Source organism: Scyliorhinus canicula, chromosome 1 (assembly GCF_902713615.1).
Source record: "Scyliorhinus canicula chromosome 1, sScyCan1.1, whole genome shotgun sequence".
NCBI classification, from domain to species: Eukaryota; Metazoa; Chordata; class Chondrichthyes; order Carcharhiniformes; family Scyliorhinidae; genus Scyliorhinus; species Scyliorhinus canicula.
The window spans coordinates 21392407-21412613 of NC_052146.1; the positions used below are offsets into that span (position 1 = coordinate 21392407).

General features: G+C 46.8%; 1 protein-coding gene across 2 annotated transcripts in view; it reads left to right on the top strand.

Annotated features, from left to right (window-relative positions):
- Window positions 1–11620, top strand: part of LOC119977629 (protein phosphatase Slingshot homolog 1-like) — a 119820-nt gene extending 108200 nt beyond the window's left edge. For both annotated transcript variants that reach the window (XM_038818815.1, XM_038818888.1), the window contains one exon: window positions 9510–11620. In XM_038818815.1, the coding sequence (XP_038674743.1) occupies window positions 9510–11456 (1947 nt within the window). In that variant the 3' untranslated portion in view covers window positions 11457–11620. The remainder of the gene's footprint in view (window positions 1–9509) is intronic.
- The last annotated feature ends 8587 nt before the right edge of the window (window positions 11621–20207 follow it).

Here is a 20207-nt window from a genome sequence, read left to right on the forward strand (position 1 = left end):
AGGTTGGCAGGCTGTTACTGGTGAAGTGCCACATGGATCACTGCGGAGGTTTCAGTTCTCTACAATCTATATTATGATTGATATGGAGGGACAGAGTGTAATATATCCAGATTTAACGGCGATACAATAAGAATACTTAATTGAGTAGCCATGGAATTGATAGATGGAATATAATGTGTTTTTTTATTAGAATGTTTTCATAATAACACAAACCAGAACAAAAGAATGCAAAAAATCACATGCCAATATAAAAACATTTTTAAAACACCCACCACATAATTATTAACTCGAATACTATAACTAACCTAAATCCCCGAACAGCTGACGGTGACTAACTCCTTAAAGGAACTAAATGGTTGCTATCTTGGGTAGAATCTCTCTACCAACCCCCTAATGGTGAATTAACTTTCTCCAAATGTAGGAATGACTTTAAGTCACCCTATCAAACAGAGGCACTGTGTGGAGTGGGGCATTTGTCCGTTATATAATGCCCCTAATGCATGTGTTCGTACGAACGCTTTGAACTTTGATTATTTTCCCTTGAATAGGGACACTAGACAGGGCTGCCCACTTTCTCCGCTCTTGTTCACCCTGGCAATAGAGCCACTCTCTAGAGCATTGAGGTCCTCTAGCCAATGGAGGGGTATTAGCTGAGATGGGGTGGAGCATGGTGTGCCTCTCTACGTGGATGAATTACTTCCTGATATTACAGATCCAGTCCCCTCCATCGACGGCATAATGAGGTTGCTTCGGTTCCTTCTATGGGTACAAACTGAATTTAGACAAGAGTGAATGTTTCCTAGTTAACCCCCCCCCCGGGGAGACAAGCCCAATTGGGGACGTTACTTGCCTTTCTAATACAAGCTTTTGCTATCTGGGGGACCGGGTGGCTCACAGCTGAGCCTCACTTCGTAAGATGAATTACACAAGTCTGGTTAATAGTGTCAAAATAGATTTGCTTCCTTGACAGCTGGGACTCAAACTATGAAAATGAACGTGCTCCTGAGATTTTTCTTTTTCTTTCAATGTCTTCCCATTTTATTGCCCAAATCCTTTTTGTATTAAGATTAACACATTAATGTCCTCGGGCGGCATGTGGCACAGTGGTTAGCACTGGGACAACGGCGCTAAGGACCCGGGTTTGAATCCCAGCCCTGGGTTACTGTCCGTGTGGAGTTTGCACATTCTCCCCATATCTGCGTGGGTTTCACCCCATCAACCGAAAGATGTGCAGGTTAGGTGGATTGGCCATGCTAAATTGCCCCTTAATTGGAAAAATAATAATTGTGCACTCCGAATTTATAAAAAAATAATAAATAAAGGTACAAGCTCTCTGAGAACTTCTCGTAAAATTCATTCAGAAATCCATCCGGGCCAGGAGCCTTACCAGACTACGTCAGCCCAAGACATTTTAAAATCACGTCAGAGCGAAGCTGGGAGTCCAGCTCCCTGCTCTTATTCACCTCAGCCGTTGGGATGGTTACACTGTCCAGGAAGACGGACATGACCTATTTATCTCAGGGGCTGTGATCTATAAAGATCATGGTAAAAGGGTTTAAAAGCCATATTCACCTGGGAGGAGCAGAAATGAGGTTGCTGCCCGAATGAGTATCTGAGTGATCTCTCGAGAGGCTGCCTGCCTTTTGAGTTTGTGAGCCGGAAGACGACTGGCCTTCTCCCTGTACTCATTGTAACTGACATATATGCTCTGTAAGAGATAACAACCCCGCCATCCCACCCCCCCACCCCCCTCCAAACATGGAAGGTGAGATGGAATTGGACCCGTTTGATTTTATATAGTCATCTATGGAAGTGTGCATACGCTTACACATTTTGTTATCAGCTATCAATCGAGTATCTAGTCATCAGGGTGGACGCTGGATGGAATCATAGAATTTACAGTGCAGAAAGAGACCATTCGGGTCTGCACCAGCCCTTGAAAAGAGCACTCTATCCCCGTAACCCAACCTAACCATTTCGATTTAGCATGGCCAATACACCTAACCTGCACATCTTTGGACTGTGGGAGGAAACCGGAGCACCCAGAGGAAACTCGCGCAGACACGGGGAGAATGTGCGGATTCCATACATACCGTGACCCAAGCCGGGAATTGAACCTGGAACCCGGGAGTTGTGAAGCAACAGTGCTACCCACTGTGCTACCATGCAGCCCTCTAGCCAAATTCCAGCAACAAATCAATGAAGTGCAGGCCATGGTCCTAAATAACAATTACTGAGTACTCGGCCACTACCAACGAATTGAGAACCCTTTCCAAAACAAAAAAAAATCAGTGTCAGAAAATGCATGGCGTGCCTCATGGTGTTGAGGTCTCAGGTTCAGTCCAGGCCCTGGGTCACTGTCCGTGTGGAGTTTGTACATTCCCCCGTGTTTGCATGGGTATCTCCCACAATCCAAAGATGTGCAGGGTAGGTGGATTGGAAACGCGAAATTGCCCCTTAATTGGAAAAATATGCATGGTGGACATGTTAAAAATTCAAGAAGTCTCTATCGTCCGGGTGCCAAGGATCCAGCCCACCCATCTGAGTCATAAAAACTCTAAGCTCATTTTCTAAGCAACTACTACAATGAGCTGCAGCGAACTCTCCCAAGCCACTCCTGTTAACTAACTCCCTAGTTAGCAGGGAGACTCCCAACTGGAGAAAAATAAATAAAATAGAAAAATACCAAAAGCTCATTTAACTTGCACGCTCCACTAACGACTGAATGTTGCGCCGAACATCAATGTTGACAAAAGAAAGGAAACTATATATTAATATAAAGTACAAAACTTCACATAATACAAACCTCAAATCTAATCAAGGGCAATAAGAACACAACCCCAACAAGAAGTCTCCAATGTGACTTGGTCGATCATGAAAATGAAATGAAAATCGCTTATTGTCACAAATAGGCTTCAAATGAAGTTACTGTGAAAAGCCCCTAGTCTCCACATTCCGGCGCCTGTTCGGGGAGGCTGGTACGGGAATTGAACCGTGCTGCTGGCTTGCCTTGGTCTTCTTTAAAAGCCAGCGATTTAGCCTTGTGCTAAACCAGCCCCTAAACACAGATCATAATACGTGTGTGTTACTGTCCTTAAAGCCCCACATGAATCCTTACAGTCCAAACACCCCAATACTACAAAGAGCAGCCATCAAATCCAACTGCATAATAAGATGAGCTGTGTGTAAATTAAATTCCACTTGGCTCAAATCAGGGTGCAGTGAAGCCTGGCCAGTGTGTGATTGGCTGCAAGGTAAAGTAAAACATGAGACAATATTGGCAGAATTCAACCTCAAGGAGACAGTGTCACAAGGTACAACTTAACTCCCAGACCAAGCAGCAACCTTGTTGAATGCCAAACCCACCCATTAAGGTCACAGGCCCAATTGTAACACAGACGTTATTTGTATCGATGGGTGAGAGATTTGGCCATGGCTCTGCTGACAGCATTGTGAGCAGGAATATCAAACACAGGCGTATGATTCATGGTGAATTAACCCACTCAAGAGTGTTGAAAGCGAACATCAAGACAAAATCCAAGAGTTAATGGATTATTTTCTCCCGAATACCAGCAGGTCTCCAGCACAGGGCTGGAAGTTGGGGAACAGGGGGTGGCGGTATCTGTACTGCACCTCTGGAATGAGCTGGAAAATGGCAGTGGAGAACAATGTGCCGATCGCCAATGCAACAGAGAACGTCAGGATCCTGTGGAAAAAGGGCTTTTGCTGGCACAGTGTGACGATGACCCCAATCAGTGAGCTGACATTTATCAGCGACACACTCGGAAAACCGTAGCCCCACACTGTGCAGAGAAAGCAGATTACTGGACAATGTTGTATTATTATAAATAATACAACATGCCTGTTGATGGAGCCATAAACCAAATTAGACAGCACACAATTTGTGCCACTTAACAAAACATCTCCCGGCTGTCAAAAAAAGTATTTTTCCTCAAATGCGACTCGAAGACAAGCTGGATAGGCCATCCCAAACCTGACTCCGCTCTTGTACAGGGAGACGTTCACTTCATTAAATGCGGCTCTTTTTTTCGCTAACCCAGTGCCCATGTCCTGATACAGCCTAATGGAGTGGCCTTCCCACTTGAAATCAAGGTGTTCCCTTGCCCATCATAGAACCCTAACTTTTTCCTTAAAACTGTGGAATCTTACAATCACCATACGGTAATGTCAGAAAGAAGCTTCGGTAAAAGTGAGCAATGGGCCCGGTCCAATTCAGACAGGGTTGCAATGTCTGAGAAATATTCCATAGGTGTATGGCCCTCGATTCCCTCGAGCAACCCCACAATCCGGATGTTCTGCCTCCTGTACCTGTTTTCAAGATCATTCACCTTTGCTCTTAACAACTTATTAGTTTCAGCCACTGAAGTGAGATCAGACTCCAACGTGGCAATCCCATCACTGTGATCCGATAAAGTTACCTCCATACGCTTAATCGTGACTCCATTTACTATGATGGTCTCACCAGAGCCACTCAAATGGGGGCCGAGGCCTCTTCGATTGATCTTTTAAGATCCTCCGACACGATTTTTTGGTGCTTCTCAAACCCCTTTGGTAAGGTACTAGTGAGAACCTTGGCTGTCAGTGGAGTGGACAGAGAGAAAGAAACCACCTTACTTCCCATTGAGCCCCGAGAGGCTTCAGTCTCCGTCAAAGAGTTGCTGCTCCAAGCTTTCTTACCTTTGTTTTTTCTGGGCATCTCAACAAAAAGAGAACAATGATTATCGTAAGTTTCGAAAAGATAATCAGCCTGTGGTGGTAAGAAAAAGAGCAAAAAGATCAGTTCTCCAGTGGGAGCCACCTCATGCGCATCTTCCACTTACCACAATGACACTCAAGTCACTTTTTTGGACCCTGAGGAGTTTCTCACCGGTTTAGCCCACACTTAGAATTATTTTTTGCACTTGGGAACTGAACTCCGAGATTCGGCTGCCGTTTTGAAAGGATGCCCAATCTTTAAGTGAACTTGTGGGTCCCCCCACCCATGGGCAATGTCACCACCCACCCACATGGACACTACCCCCCCCCCATCATCTTTCCACACCCTCCAACCTCCCAGAGGCCCTGACTTACCTGCCCTGCACTGCTCCACCGTAGCACCTGAGTAGACCTCAATGTACCCCTCCACCCGAGACCTTTCCGCCCTGCGCAAGCATCCACCCACTCCATGCGACCCCCAACTGTCCCTCCCCCTCTCCCTTCCTCCCACCACACCCTTCCTTAACCCTCACCACTGTGAACCATGCGTGTGGCTAACGATGCCCTCTCTGTATCTCCTCAGGGAAAACTTTCCCAAAACCGTCGGGAGAGGACCCAGACTGGCGGTGGTGTGCTGGACATTCCTCTCCGTCTTCAAGGAGCATGCCATGGAGGTGACTGCGGTGGTGAGACTTGCGGATGCCACAGAGGTGAGGAACCACCCGGCCACAGCCAAAGGTCCTGTCAAACGTAAGTTGTTATTGCCTTAGTGACTGACCTGTCCCTCCCACTGACCACATTTCCATTCTCCCACAGGTCCTCCAGTAACAGCGCCGGCCCATCCTGTGTAGCCTCCAGCTTCCCAGGAGAAAACTTCGGAGGAGAGCTAAGAGGATACCACGATCAAGGCAACCCAGATGTCATCCCCAATCTCCACCAGCGCAGAAACACGCACCTCGGTGGGAAATGGTAGTGGTCAGGCTTCTGGGGCACAATCTGGTGAGCACCACACTGCTGCTGATGTACGCCCAGTACGCTACCTTACAGCACCCCCTCCCTTCCAGGACACCCACCCATCATCTTGCCACACGCCCCAACCTTCCAGAGGCAAGAACCCCCCAGGTGAGACAGCAGTCAGAGGTCTGCCGGATCCCAAGATAGAGCTGGGTCCCAGCCTGATGCTGAGCCTGTGGAAGAGGTCATCCAGGAGCTGATGGAGACATTAGGGAGCGGTTGGACATTCAGAGGGAGATGTCAGCGACACTAGCAGGTCCATAACCGATTAGAGGAGTCCCAGAGGTTACGGGCGCAAGAGATGTCACTGGCATTGCGTGGCACCGAAGCCAACACTGCAAGGGTGGCGACCACAGTGGAGAGCCTGGTCCACGACATCGGCACCATTAGTGAAGGTGTCCAAGATGTTGCGTAGTCGGTGACGGCTATGGCTGAGGGTCTCGGCAGAATGTCCGATTCACTAGACGATGTGACCCAGTATCTGACCTACGGCTCTCAGATGGGAATGACCGAGGCGCTGCAAAGCTTGTCCCAGTCCAGGTGACACTGCTGCGGCGCTGCAGACCATGGTGCAGTCATTGAGGGGCATCAACACCATGGTGCAGACCATGGGGAGCCGCCAGGGCTGGCAGAGTCAGATGATGCAGGGGCAGCCGGGGTTCAGACCAGATGCCCCTCTGTCCCACAGTGAACCTCGGGGCCCTATGGGCACTGTCTGGGTGGAGGGGGTGCTTGGTGCCAACCTGGATCCGTCCCATGGAGTGGCGACAGTGACTACCACCTCCCTGAGTTCCACCCCTCTGATGAGGCCGCATCTTGAAGTCAGCACACGGGACACGGTGGCAAGGCTGTGTATGTGCCGCCAAGAAGTGAGCCGGGGTCATCTGGCCCCACACCCCACAGAACACCCACCAGGGCATCGAAGGCCATGGGACATGGTAAGCTGGCTGCCTACACCTCTGATATGCATCCTGGGGACACACCTAGACGTAGTGGTGGAACTAGGAGGGTCAAACACATCGGGGATCACTGGTGGGGGGGGTGGCACAGCACCATCGAGAGAGTGGGGAGTTGTTACAAACAATAAACGCCCCTTGTCACTTTCTTCCACAATGCAGGCTGGCCTCTGAACCCTTGGCCCATCTCTCCATGCATCTCCCCCTCCCCATGGCACTCCCCCACCATCCGGCCGTGGGCATAGCACCGGAGCTGTATGCGATCCCCTGGGTGTTTGGATGTTGGCTGCTGCTGGAGGATGTGGAGGCTTTGGAGAGGGTGCAGAAGAGATTTACCAGGATGTTGCCTGGTATGGAGGGCATTTGCTATGAGGAGATATTAGATAAACTTGGTTTGTTCTCACTGGAACATCGGAGGTTGAGGGGCGACTTGACAGAGGTCTAAAATATTATGAGGGGCATAGACAGAGTGGATAGTCAAAGGCTTTTTCCCAGGGTAGAAGGGTCAATTATTAGGGGGCATAGGGGTAAGGTTTAGAGGAGATGTATGAGGCAAGTTTTTTACACAGAGGGTAGTGGGTGCCTGGAACCCGCTGTCGGAGGGGGTGGTGGAAGCAGGGACGATGTGACATTTAAGGGGCGTATTGACAAATACATGAATAGGATGGGAATAGAGGGATATGGACCCCGAAAGTTTAGAAGGTTTTAGTTTTAGACAGGCAGCATGGTCGGCGCAGGCTTGGAGGGCCGAAGGGCCTATTCCTGTGCTACTTTTCTTTGTTCTTTGTATATGGTATTGCCTCCCGCAGTGTTCAGCAGTGTCCAGGCATCAAGTTGTGATATTGGTTAGCTAGGCAATGAGCTGCACATGCTACATGGCCTGCCCACCCATGGGAATCCACTTGGGTTGTGTGACGTGCTCACCGAACCACGAATGCCAATTCCCCATTAGCAATTGCCGTCAACCGCACGGCTAGAGGCTTCGGCAGTCGATGAGGGTTGTGGGTGGTCAGTGGGACAACCGGCCAGGGACAAGGGTTGCCCATTAAACAGATGCACACGATCCAGGGGTTGGCATGCTGGTGCCGCGCGCGGTTGCCTCCCCCACCCCCACCATGACGACCCACCCCTGTGGAGGCTCATCCACTCCTAGCCATGGGGCAAGTCCAGCACCCCTGGGCTCTTTGCCTGTGAGCAAAGGTGGCTACTCACCTCCTCTGCTCCCCACAGAAGCCCTTCCGTCAGGTTCATGTTTTTCAAAAGGAGCACTAACCAGCGCCAGCGGGAGCTCCTGCTGGGGAGACCACTGAATGACAGGAGATGGTTTGTATTAATTGTATCAAAATAGGGTTTAAGTGGTTCTAATTGGCTTCTCGCCATGCTCCAAAGAGATCATAATTTCGCCTACGGGAGCGGGCAGGTTGCACATCAAGCTGGCATCTGGCGCGGTTCTCATTTTCAGATTCTCCGCTATTCACCGGCCTTGTTTCGCTCGAGCAAGAGCGCAATGAAGCCGGAGAATCGCGCCCACTCTCTGGAGTTTAGAAGAATAAGGCAACCTCAACCTCATTGAAACATTAGATTCTGAGAGGCCTTGAGACGCTGCTTCACTGATTCCCCGGCTCAAGAGTCTCGAACGAGCGGAGGCACGGGGCGATTCTCTGAGCCCCGCGCAGAGCCGGAGAATCGCCGCAAACGCCCTGACGCCGGCGCGCAATCCTCCGAGGTGTGGAGAATCAGCTGCATTTGTGCTGGCAGCTTTGGTGGGCCGCTGGAATCGGCGGGGCCGCCGATTCTCCGGCCCGGATGGGCGGGCAGCTGCGCGGATACAACAGAGTCCCGCCGCCGTTCACCCCTGGTCGCTGCCGGCGGGAACTCTGTGCGAAAGGTTGGCGGGGGGGTTCCGTCCCCCAGGGGGGGCCTTCGATGGTGTCTGGCCCGCAATCGGGGCACACTGATCGGCGGGCCGGCCCCTGAACACCGACACCATGTTGAGTCGGGGCCAGTGCGCTAGAAGTCCCCTGCCGGCCCAACTGCGCATGCGTGGGTTGGCGCGGTGCCAATTTGCCGCCAGGGACGGAGGCTGGAGCAACGGCGTTCACTACGGCACAAACTCTTGGGCTCCATTTTGGAGAATCACCCCCACAGTCTCAGATTAAGGGATTGGCCATTTGGGACTGAGACGAGAAGAACTGTCTGCACTCCAGAGAGTGAAGAATCTTCAGAGATCTCTATTCCAGAGGGAGCGGGATGCTCAGTTGTATTTTCATGGTGGAGATCAATAGATTTTTGTGCAGCAAAGGATTTGAATAGGCATCCGGTGTTGGGGGGGTGAAGTTGAAATTACAGGTCAGACATGGTATTATTGAATGGCTCAGCAGGGCTTATGGCCGTCCACTGCTCCTATTTTTAATACCCTTTTCCCTTTAAATCCTTTTCCTAATATAGAGGCAAAAACTCAAAATATGGTCACATCAAACTTCAAATGTTGCTATAACTGTACTAATACAGATAGCAACCCTGACTGACTTGCAGTCTAAACAAAACTTCCAAATGTAGTTGGGACACTAAATTCTACATTCAAGGCCAGAAAGGACTACTGAACCTTGCAAATATCCCCCCCCTCTAGCTGGGTTACATGATGTAGGAGATTCTCTCCAGCAGATTGCATTTTTTTAAACCTTATTGCAGCAGCATTTTAGATTGAAACTACTTTGCCGTGATTGTTATTTTTAAAATTTATTTGTATATTTAGAGTTTAGTCAAACCTATATTATCTGCGATTTCCATTTTAAACTGTGCAATGTTTCACATTTATTCCAGGATGTTACCACTGCTGAAACCCCCAACAGTGTCAAACCTATTAATAAATTTGCTTTGGACTGCTCAGACTCTGTAAGTAATCTTGTATGTGAGCAATTTACAGATCATGCGAAAAACTTGCATCAGGTGCAGATATGTGGTACCAGCACTAAAGACACACAAGCAAACAAGTCCAGTATTTTGGGATATTTATCAAATGTAGCTTTAGATGTGCCAATGACCGAAGCATTTGACGAAATTCCCAATGAGCCAGAACGATGTCAAGTGATAGAAAAGCCTGTCGATAGGCCTGATACCATCGACACAACTGATACAATACTTTTGCACGAAACTGCAGAAACAGACTCAGGTTTAAGAACAAACTGTGGAGGGCAAAAACAGCAGCAAGAAATCGAGGAGGTTGATCACAAGTGCAGAAATGTGGCCAATAACTTCCATACTGAAACTGTGGTTCTTGATACAATAGCTTCACTGTCTAGTAGACGCCAGGATTTGAAACAGTTACCAGTAATAAGCCAATGTATGGGCAGCCATGACGATCTAAAAACCTCAATAGATTCAAAGACTGTGTTTATTGACCCAGGCTCTAAAGCTGGCAAGCAGGTGCTGCAGCTGCCGGAATCTAGAAAACATCAACCAGAATACAAATTAAGCCCGTTAAATACTAATATCCCAACTTTAGGAAATGAACAAGATAATATTGCACAAATAATGGAAAACTCTTCTGCGGATTCCATGCCATCTGTTAGAAAATCAGTAGAAGATAATCGAGCCATATTTCCTAGTTGCAGTAATGAACATATGAGTTCTAAGCCAATGGAAGAATTAGAACAACTGATAGATGACCAGGAGATCGAAAGATCAAAAGTTCAAAGCTACTTAATGCAGCATCAGGAATCTATCCTTCAGCTTCAGAAGGCTGGATTGGTAAGAAAGCATACCAAAGAATTGGAAAGACTAACTTTTCTAAAGTCTCCGAACAAACCAGTGCAGATACAAAATTGTGAAAATAAGAAAGCTGCACTTGCAGAGAATGACTCCCTGGATTTGATCGTGCATGAGCCAGTGGTAGACATTCAGGATCTAACACAAGTTTACGAAGATGTGGAGAACAATGTATTGTCAGAGACTAGTTGTGACGAGTTTAATTTTATAGATGGCATATTCCAGAAAACATCTACACCTTATCTGAATAATAGGAGTGGGTCCGGATTCCTCACTAAAGATCGCTTGCAGCAAATCTGTGCAACACTGATACCATCTCCTTTAACTTCAAGCTTGACTCGTAGCTCCAGCAGTGACAGTCTTCACAGTATTCAAGGACAACCTGGTTTAGTTGAGCTCCGCATACAGGAAATTGAAGCCAGGATGCGCCAGGCAGGACTGACCATCTGTTCAGAAATGAAGAGGTCTCATTCCTTAGCCAAACTGGGAAGCTTGAACATATCTAGTGAGGATCTGTCATCCAGGGAGAAAGAAGTCGGAACTTTCATACGGTCAAGTCACGTCAAACTAATTGAGAGTTTGTTGTTGCCTAATGCTGTTGAAAAAATGCAGTGGAAAGGCAGTCTCTGTGGGGAAATGGATATGCAAACAAAACAGGTTTCCTTCATAAAGCCACTAAATAGATCAGCTGAAACTTCCAGTTCTATATTGGAACATAAAACTCTGAAATTGCCTGATATTCGGTGCACAGATCAAGGTGAACACCCTTGTGGGATGTTTTCTCCTACCAAATACAGTATTACTGATCCAGAAGTTACACTGCAGTGTATAGACTTTATCTCCATTCCTTCATTTGGACTAAGCAAGTTCCATACCCAGAGTGCCAACGAACTCTACCCTTTGACTTCTCGGGAACAGAATGTACGAATGCACCCTCTCTGGAAGCTCAGAAAGCAGTGTGAGAAAAAGAGAACTCACAACCCATTCTATAATACCATGTGATTTCCTGGAAAGGAGAATGCATTCCAAACTTCCTTTTAAACATAACCTTAAAGCAAAAATAATTGAATTCTAGCCTATAGAACAGTACAGCACAGAACAGGCCCTTCGGCCCTCGATGTTGTGCCGAGCAAATGATCACCCTACTCAAACCCACGTATCCACCCTATACCCATAACCCAACAACCCCCCCCCCCCCCCCCCCCCCCCCCCCCACCCTTAACCTTACTTTTTAGGACACTACGGGCAATTTAGCATGGCCAATCCACCTAACCCGCACATCTTTGGACTATGGGTGTTAGTCGATCTCTTGTAACAGTTCAAAATTATTCAAAAACAACCTTTTTTGTATAGTATCGCGCTGATTAGTTTGCTTATTTAGACAATCTAAAATTTCTGAAGTTGCATTTTTACTTTTAAAATGAAAGTTCATGCTTTGAAACAAGAAATAATCCACAGTGCTTTTTCAAAAAAAAAAAGACAGATCCAAAATACAGATTCAGTTAGGGCTACTTAATTTTGGGGGGATTGTCGTGAAACTTAAATGTTCCTTGAAGCAAAGCCCTGAAAACTATTGTTGCATTCTCTAAACCCAACCGAAAATTTGGAAAAAGAATTTACATAGATTTTGAAATTGCTTCATAGTTGAAATTGATATGTGACTTGTCTCCAAACCCTGCATGATTTTCACCTTTTTAAATAGAATAGTTGGGGGGAATAAATAATCTTTACTAAGCTTCTAGCAAGGGTTCCATTTTACCCCTAAATCAATGAACTTGCAGAAAATAAAATAATCATTCATTCTGTCCAAAGAAAAACAAATTGAGATATGGTCCCTTTTTGGACCTACTTCTGTAGATAATTTCTTCCCCATTTTTGCCTTAAGCTGAAGTAGTGTAGAATGTGTATTCAGTGTCTAATAGTTTTGCTGAGTGAATATGTTGTTGAGAATGATCAGCAGAAAGTAAGTAAACACCAGACTTTGTGCTTTTCTACTTTTCCATTGATTCTCTATTAACGATATTGTCCCTCTCCATTTAACAGTGTTGTTGAAATAATTCTACAGTGGTAGCCTGTCTTTTAAAATTCAAAATTTCACACTAGGTTTTATATACTTTTTAATTGTAATTTCTTGACACTTTGCATTATGTATGTAAATGTTGTGACTGTTTCCCAGTTGTTTGTTGTTCCTCTGATCAGATTCCTTTATTCCTTCTCTTTATTCCACAAGTTTCCATAACTGTTTCTTCCTACAAATATTGAGTGTATTATGTATTTGAGAAAAAGCACATCTCTTATGATACCTGTTCTTACTCACATCTGAGCCAATCGAATTGTCCGCTAACACGTAAGCATTATCCTTGTTTTACAGTGATTAGTTTGTCAAAGTTTGTTGTTCCTGCATGTGTCAATTTTCCAGGATTATTGCTAATTTTTCAAGAATTGGTTTCTGAGAGTCAATCATTTTTTTGCAGGGAAGTTGGAGATCAGTAGCCTTGTTATTAAGACTTTCTCTCAGCCCATAAATTACAAGGAGAACAAACATTTTGTTTAAAACAATGTATAAAATAGGCAGCATTCTAAACCTATTGCAGTTTGCAATTCCTGGGGCAAAGTTTCCTGATGCCCCAATAGATACAAGCAGAATGAAGCTGAGCTCCAGAACAGGAGGTGCCAAATTTGCTTCCTGGTCTATGCTGAGTTAGCAAATTGCAGCCAGGTTATATGAAAGGATACTGCAGAATGTGTCCATTGACTAAAGAGCAGAACATCAGTCAATTTTCCTGCTCCTGACTGATATTTAGGTAACTGGTTTCAGCTGAAGATGCAATCTGGCTTGCTTATGATGGGCCTTACACTTATAGATTGTTGAGATATAATGCCTTGGTTGACAGGTGAAAATGACCACTTGAGTGTTATACTAGCAGAAGGCCGGTCGGTACCCATGTAGTGGACCACAGCATGATTCAGTGCATTCAACAGAGAAATGGGAAGAGAGGGTGAAAGGATTGCAGAAAGAAATCATCCCAGGCATATAATGGGTTGTACGTTCTGGACCACTTCTTAAAAGGGCGGCAAACAATTTGAATTAAAAGTCCGTGCCTCCAAACCCATCTCCCTCCTCTAAAAGATTCTGTGTTTCTTTTCTGCAGGAAGAAACCATCTAAAGGAATGCATTTGTTTGGTTGCTCTCTATAAACAGTACATCATCTCATAGCTGCATAGGAATACTTTTATTCCATGACACTGCACTGTTTCAGCAGTATTGTATGGCCACTATGTGGCAGACAAGATGTAATTCGTTGTGGTAATGTCAAATGAGGTTGCATCATGTATTTTTGTAAATAAAAATCTTGATCATGGTTAAATTATTCTATTACACTTCCATGGAACTTCATGCGTATTAACACAAGTTGGCATTTTTGTGCTTTCTTGATTGTTTTCAGCATTTTTATATTCTTAATTGCCATCAGATGGATGCAGATGATTGCTGAGAGTTTGGTTTCATTCACTATTCAGCCATTATTCATGTATTTTCAAATTCCCCTGAGAAAGATGTTGTAACTCAAAAAATATGCCTTTCCAATGTGTACTTGCATCATCTTACTAATTCTGGTATACATGGAGGGGATGAAAAAAAATGGTGATTGTAATATAAAGTATTAAGCAGCTTAAAAATATTGAAACATGAGGTATCAAAAAAAAGGTTTAAGGTAGAATTGAAGGTGGATAATAAACTGACTTGCAAAATTGGGGTCAACCAAACAGACTGAGACCAAAAGATTTAACACATCTGTAACTGCCTAAATAACTATAGGCATAACATTTTCTTGAATTAACATATGAAGTCTCAATTTTTTTCGAGCATCAATAAATTGTTATATTACTGTATGTTTGTCTGTCTGATAGGTTTGTGTTCTGCAAGTTAGTTAGTTAAATATGTGCTCCAAGTGGCAGAATTTGTATCCCCGCCAAAGATCTTTTTTTTAAGTGCTCAAAGCAAATTATTCCAAAATTCATTGTCCGAAAACTATGCAGCTTAAAAATCAGCATATTTATACAAGAAAGCCTGAGACAGTTGATAATAAACGGCGACACCATATATATTTAGACTTTATTATCCTATATGGTTTGAGCAGCTGCTAAAATAGCTGAATACGCAAATACCACCACATGGTCTGTTGCTAAATGAATGGCCTGTAAAGGTTCCAGCTTCAGTACCCAGACTGCTAAATGTATTTGCTGATGCAACAGATGGCCTTAATGCCAAGAGGGGTGAAAATAAAATAATCCAGAGCTCACTCTCTTTTTTGCGATCGATCACATACTGCAGTTACCAAGTTTCTTGCTCAATTTATATACTTCTGAAATTTTTAAGTGTGATCAACGACCTCAGTTGCGCACATATTACACTGACCGGATGTTTAGCACAGGGCTAAATCGCTGGCTTTGAAAGCAGACCAAGGCAGGCCAGCAGCACGGTTCAATTCCCGTACCAGCCTCCCCGAACAGGCGCCGGAATGTGGCGACTAGGGGCTTTTCACAGTAACTTCATTTGAAGCCTCTTTGTGACAATAGAGATTTTCATTTCATTTTTTCATTTCACAGCAAGTTGAGGGTTGTGCTATTTTATATGGACAGGGAAATTATACAATGTGAACCAAAGTGTTAGGTGGTGTCCCCTTAAGGCTACCAAGATTTGATAAGTAAAAGCTGGGTAAATTCATTCAAAGATTAATTGCTATTCAGGTTTCAATCAGAGCCTGTGCTTTGTGAAAAGGTGAATTAGAAATTGAATGACTTCAAGAAATTCTTTATTGTGATAGGAGTATTTTTTTTAACATTATAAACGTTTCACAAAGAGTGTCACAAATTTACACGTGTCACCATTTTAAATATTGCAGACATAAAAGCATTTTAAATTATGTGTACATATCTGTGCAAAAATTGACGCATAGGATGGGACTTTGCAGCTGTCCAGTCCCGCTAATGGTGACTCTCTGTCCCTGGCAGCGGAGGGTCTGAACAACGGGGAACCCCATTGACAGCAGCAGGACTGAAAGATCCCACCGGTGGCCAATGGCGGGCTACCTCCACCGGCACAAAACACCCCGGGGGGGGGGGTTTGGTTTGAAATTGCTCATATACCTCATGTAAAAGTAGGCTTTAGCTTTTCAGAGATCAAAGCCCCAAAAATCCGGAACCAAGTACAATCTCTACAATCACACCAAAATCCTTAATTCATTTTTCATTTAAACTAGAACATTAAGTAAACGAATGTCTGGCCTTCAGTTCTCAGCCATTGTCTTCAGTCGTCTGCAAAGCAGGGGAGAGACTCAAGTGTTGTCAGTTGGACCCTGATAAATAGCAACTCAGTACAAACCTCTGGTACCAAAGCCGAGTTTAATGGCTGGGAGCAATCAGCATGACATTTTCTCATGGCACAGCCCTTCCCTTCCACCAGCCCCTGAGCAGCATTGAAACTGCAGGCTCATCTGACACTGCAGCTCCCACTCTCAGATGATAGTTGGATGAGACCAAGGAGATTCCCCTCCCCCAGCCTTCGTCCATCCCGCTCCATGTAGGGCCATTACCCTAAACAAAGCCATGTCCCTAGGCTGTGATTAGGACCAGGAACCCCTGACCTCCCAGAAAATGGTGGAAGAACAACAGCAGGGGAAGTCAACAACCCGGTGCCTAATTCACCTGGCTCATTGGGGAGGATGAAATGCAGAGAGAGTGACTGACCATAAACAACTGCTTCCTCCATTCCCACGGGCATTCTTTTGAAGAGCCATGTTAAGTGTGCTTGTATGCTAATTGAAAGTGACAAAGGCTGCTTTCCCCTTTGTGGGAGAGAGCTGACAGTTGGTGATTTAACCTGAGGATCACCACACCTCAGGCGAGGGCCAAGGTAGAGAAGTAAAAGTCGATCCTTTCATCTTAAAAATCGGTTTTGAAAAGATTAAACTTTTACATGGATGTAGACGGATGATAAATGGACAGAGCCAGCTGTTACGAATAAAGCCTGGGATGAGGTGGCATGTGCGGGGAGTGCTGGCAGCCTCACCAAGAGGACCAGCATGCAATGCAGGAAGATGAAGAACAACTTCCTTTGAGCAGCTCTGATGAGTAATTATCTGTGATCCTGGCATCACTCCCGTCCTTGACTCCTGATATCTGCCCCAAACCCTGATATGCCAGTAACACTTCACCTACCAGCATGTCCATCAGAACCGCTCTCTAGGGACATCCGGTGGCGGCCATGGAGGAGTAGGTTGCACATTTGATAGCTCCTGCCTGTGATGGACTTTTGGACCTTTTCCCCCTTTTTTCCAGATTTTATTGGATAAATCGGTGAAGATGGAGAGTGAGGAGAAATCCCCCTGCAGTGTATGGAGAATTGGACCAGAAGTGGCTGTATGAGAAGACAAAGTTTTACAAGGAAGACGCGAGCAGAGCTGGCAACGTGGGAAAGCATAGCGGAGCAGCTGGTGAAGCTTAAGCAGGACACGCTGGACCCGATCAAAGCTTCAATTGATCAGGTGGTGCAGAATCAAGAGACCCACGGGCGTGCGATCCAGCAGCTGGAGAAAAAGGTGTCCGAGCACGAGGAATACCTAACTGTGCTGGAGACCAAGGTGGAGATGATGAATGACCGCCAGAAAAGAATGCAGGAGAAGCTGGAGTACCTGGGGAACAGGTCCAGGAGGCTAAATCTGAGAATCGTCGGCCTCCCTGAAGGCAGTGAGAGATCGGATGTGAGGGCCTATGTGACGAACACGCTGTAGAAGTTGATGGGGTGCCCCTGGAAGTGGATAGAGTGCACAGAGCCCTCCTGAAGAAGCCCCGAGCGAACGAGCTGCCGAGGGTGATGGTGATACGCTTGCACCAATTCCTGGACAAGGAACATATTCTACGATGGGCCAAGAAAGAACGGAGCAGCAAGTGGGAGAATTGTGAGCTGCGCATTTATCAAGACCTGGGTGCGTTTATGACGCTGTTATTGTTATTACTATAAAAACTTGCAAATGCACTAATAAAAATATTTTTAAAAAATAAATAAATCCTCTCCAGGAACCCCCCAACATATGCCCTGCCCTCTCTGGCCAAGAGCCTTGCCCACGTATGCCACCAGTTAGACTCCCCCATAAAACTTGCATGGTGACATCTCACCATGTCCTTTCGTCTGGCCAAGGATAAAATGAGCCATAATCAGAGAGCGCCAGAATACGGATGGTGGCAAGCACAACATACAGACACACACACCCCCTTTGAAGAAGGGGCCGTGGAACTCACGGGGAGGCCAAGGCTGACATGGAGTTCAGCACGCACCAAGGAAGTGAGTTCAATGCAATTTTATCCAGATGTCTGATCTGAAGTGAGTCTTTCATCTCACACAAACCTGTCCTTCCCAACAGCTGACCCCATGTCCTTGTCTTCCAGGATCCCCATCAGACAAAGCCGGGCCGTCCGAGATGAGGAGAAACTTTGCCCAGAGGGTTTTCGGCCTGTGGAATTCATGACCACAGGAAGCACTTGAAGCTAAGCATTGCATGTTTTCAAGAAGCCATTCGATGTACCACTTGGGGAAAAGGGGATTAAAGGATATTGGTGGAAAGCGGGATTAGTCTGTTGAGTTGGATGATCAGCCATGATCATAATGAACGCGGAACGGGCTTGAATGGCCTCCTATTTTCTATGTTTCCCGGCATTGCTTTCAACAGCACCATCCACCAGCCCAGAGACCATCACCTTGGTGGGAAATGTTAGCGGTCAGGCTCCTGGGTCACACTCTGAGCACCACACACGTGCTGGATCACATCAAGTAGAGGCAGGGACTCCTAAGGGAGCTGCCAGTCTGAGGCCTGCCGAATCCTAGGCAACAGCTGCCTCCAAGGCAAATGTGCCTCTGGAAAAGATGATTCCATCACTCATATAGATTCAGAGCCCAGTCACAGGTGGACATTTCTGCAATGTTCCAGAGTTTAAACCATTCTCAAATGGTCATGGCTAAAGGCATTGAGAGCATTGGCCAGGCGCTGACTAACCTTAGCCAGTCACAGTGGGACATGACCGAAGCAATGAGGGACATGGCACACAGGCTGAGCGACATGACCCAGTCACACAGCACCATGTCTGAGAGCATCGACACCATGGTTCAGATGAGGGTGGGCCTCTGGATGGTGTTGAGACTACTGGAGCGCACTTTGGCTGCAACTCTGTCCTATGGAGTAGCCGGGGACCAGCGAGCACCCCGAGGGAGGAGGAAGGGATGGGGCTCATCCCGCAACGGAGGCACTGGAAAACTGCAGCCCTTCTGAATCCCACCCACCTGACACTGTTGCATCTGATGGGCAGCAGGCAGGACAGGGTGACACAATGTCACCTGTCGCCCCCTAAAGTCGCCAAGCCCCTCCAGGCCCAGGTCCTCCAGAGGACGGCCGCCAAGGGCATCTCCGGGCAGAGGGCAAGACGAGCAACAGGCTGCTTCCACTCCCGGTGTACAATCTGAGGGAGCACATAGAAAGAGTGGGAGGGCAAAGAAGATCAGAAAGATAGTCAACACTTAAGTTGGCACAGGTGTAGTTAACATAGTGAGTTGGGGGAAGGCACCAAATCTGTAAAAATGCACCATTAAACACTTTTCCACCACAAGTCCAATCTACTTCCCACGGTTGGTCTTGGGCTGTGATGGTTGGAGGTGGGGGGGGGGGGAAGGTTGGGGAGGGGGTTCAGGGCGCTTTGGACCACTGGACATCCCACAAGCATCCACCCTCACTGAGAAGTGACAGACCATGGGACTCGCAACGTAAGGCAGACTGGGGGTGTTGTCAATCTAGGCGAAGAGCCCAAAGCTTGCCCCATCTCGCTTCCCCCCCCCCCCCCCCCAAATAATGGCTCTCGGCGGACAGTTGTATGTTACCTAAAAGACACTAAACAAAATCAAAGTCAGATGGTGTCAGCCAATGAGGACCACCAGAGCCCATCTGACAGTGAGCCATCATCATACTCTGTCCTGCAGACAAACCCCGCTGATGTTGCCAACCCAGGCCCAACACCCTGTCCTGATGCTGAGATGACCCTCGGAGAGAAGAGTGGGAGCTGTGGTCATGGGAAGAGGTGTAAAGCTAAGGAGAAGCTGGGTTGAAAGGCTAATAGAAGGTTGTGGGGGAGAGCTATGGGACAGAAGGAACTGAGAACAAGGGGCTGGAGGGGACAATGGAGCTGCTGGTATTTGGGCCTCCTGGTCGGCAAATCGGGAGCTAATCAGGTTCTCCCTGGTTCGATAGTCCTGAAGGACTCGTTCAGCCACCTGTCAAGCCAGCTCCGGGTCCTCGCCTAGTTCATCCTGGACACGGTCCTCAAGCGGCGAGGCCTGTTCTACCTCCTTCTCCAGCATGTCGCCCTGTGGCTGTGCGATGTCATGCATGACATCGTTCAGGGCAGCACGGTAGCATGGTGGTTAGCATAAATGCTTCACAGCTCCAGGGTCCCAGGTTCGATTCCCGGCTGGGTCACTGTCTGTGCGGAGTCTGCACGTCCTCCCAGTGTGTGCGTGGGTTTCCTCCGGGTGCTCCGGTTTCCTCCCACAGTCCAAAGATGTGCGGGTTAGGTGGATTGGCCAGGCTAAATTGCCCTTAGTGTCCGAAAAAATAAGGTTAATGGGGGTTGTTGGGTTACTGGTATAGGGTGGATACGTGGGCTTGAGTAGGGTGATCATTGCTCGGCACAACATCGAGGGCCGAAGGG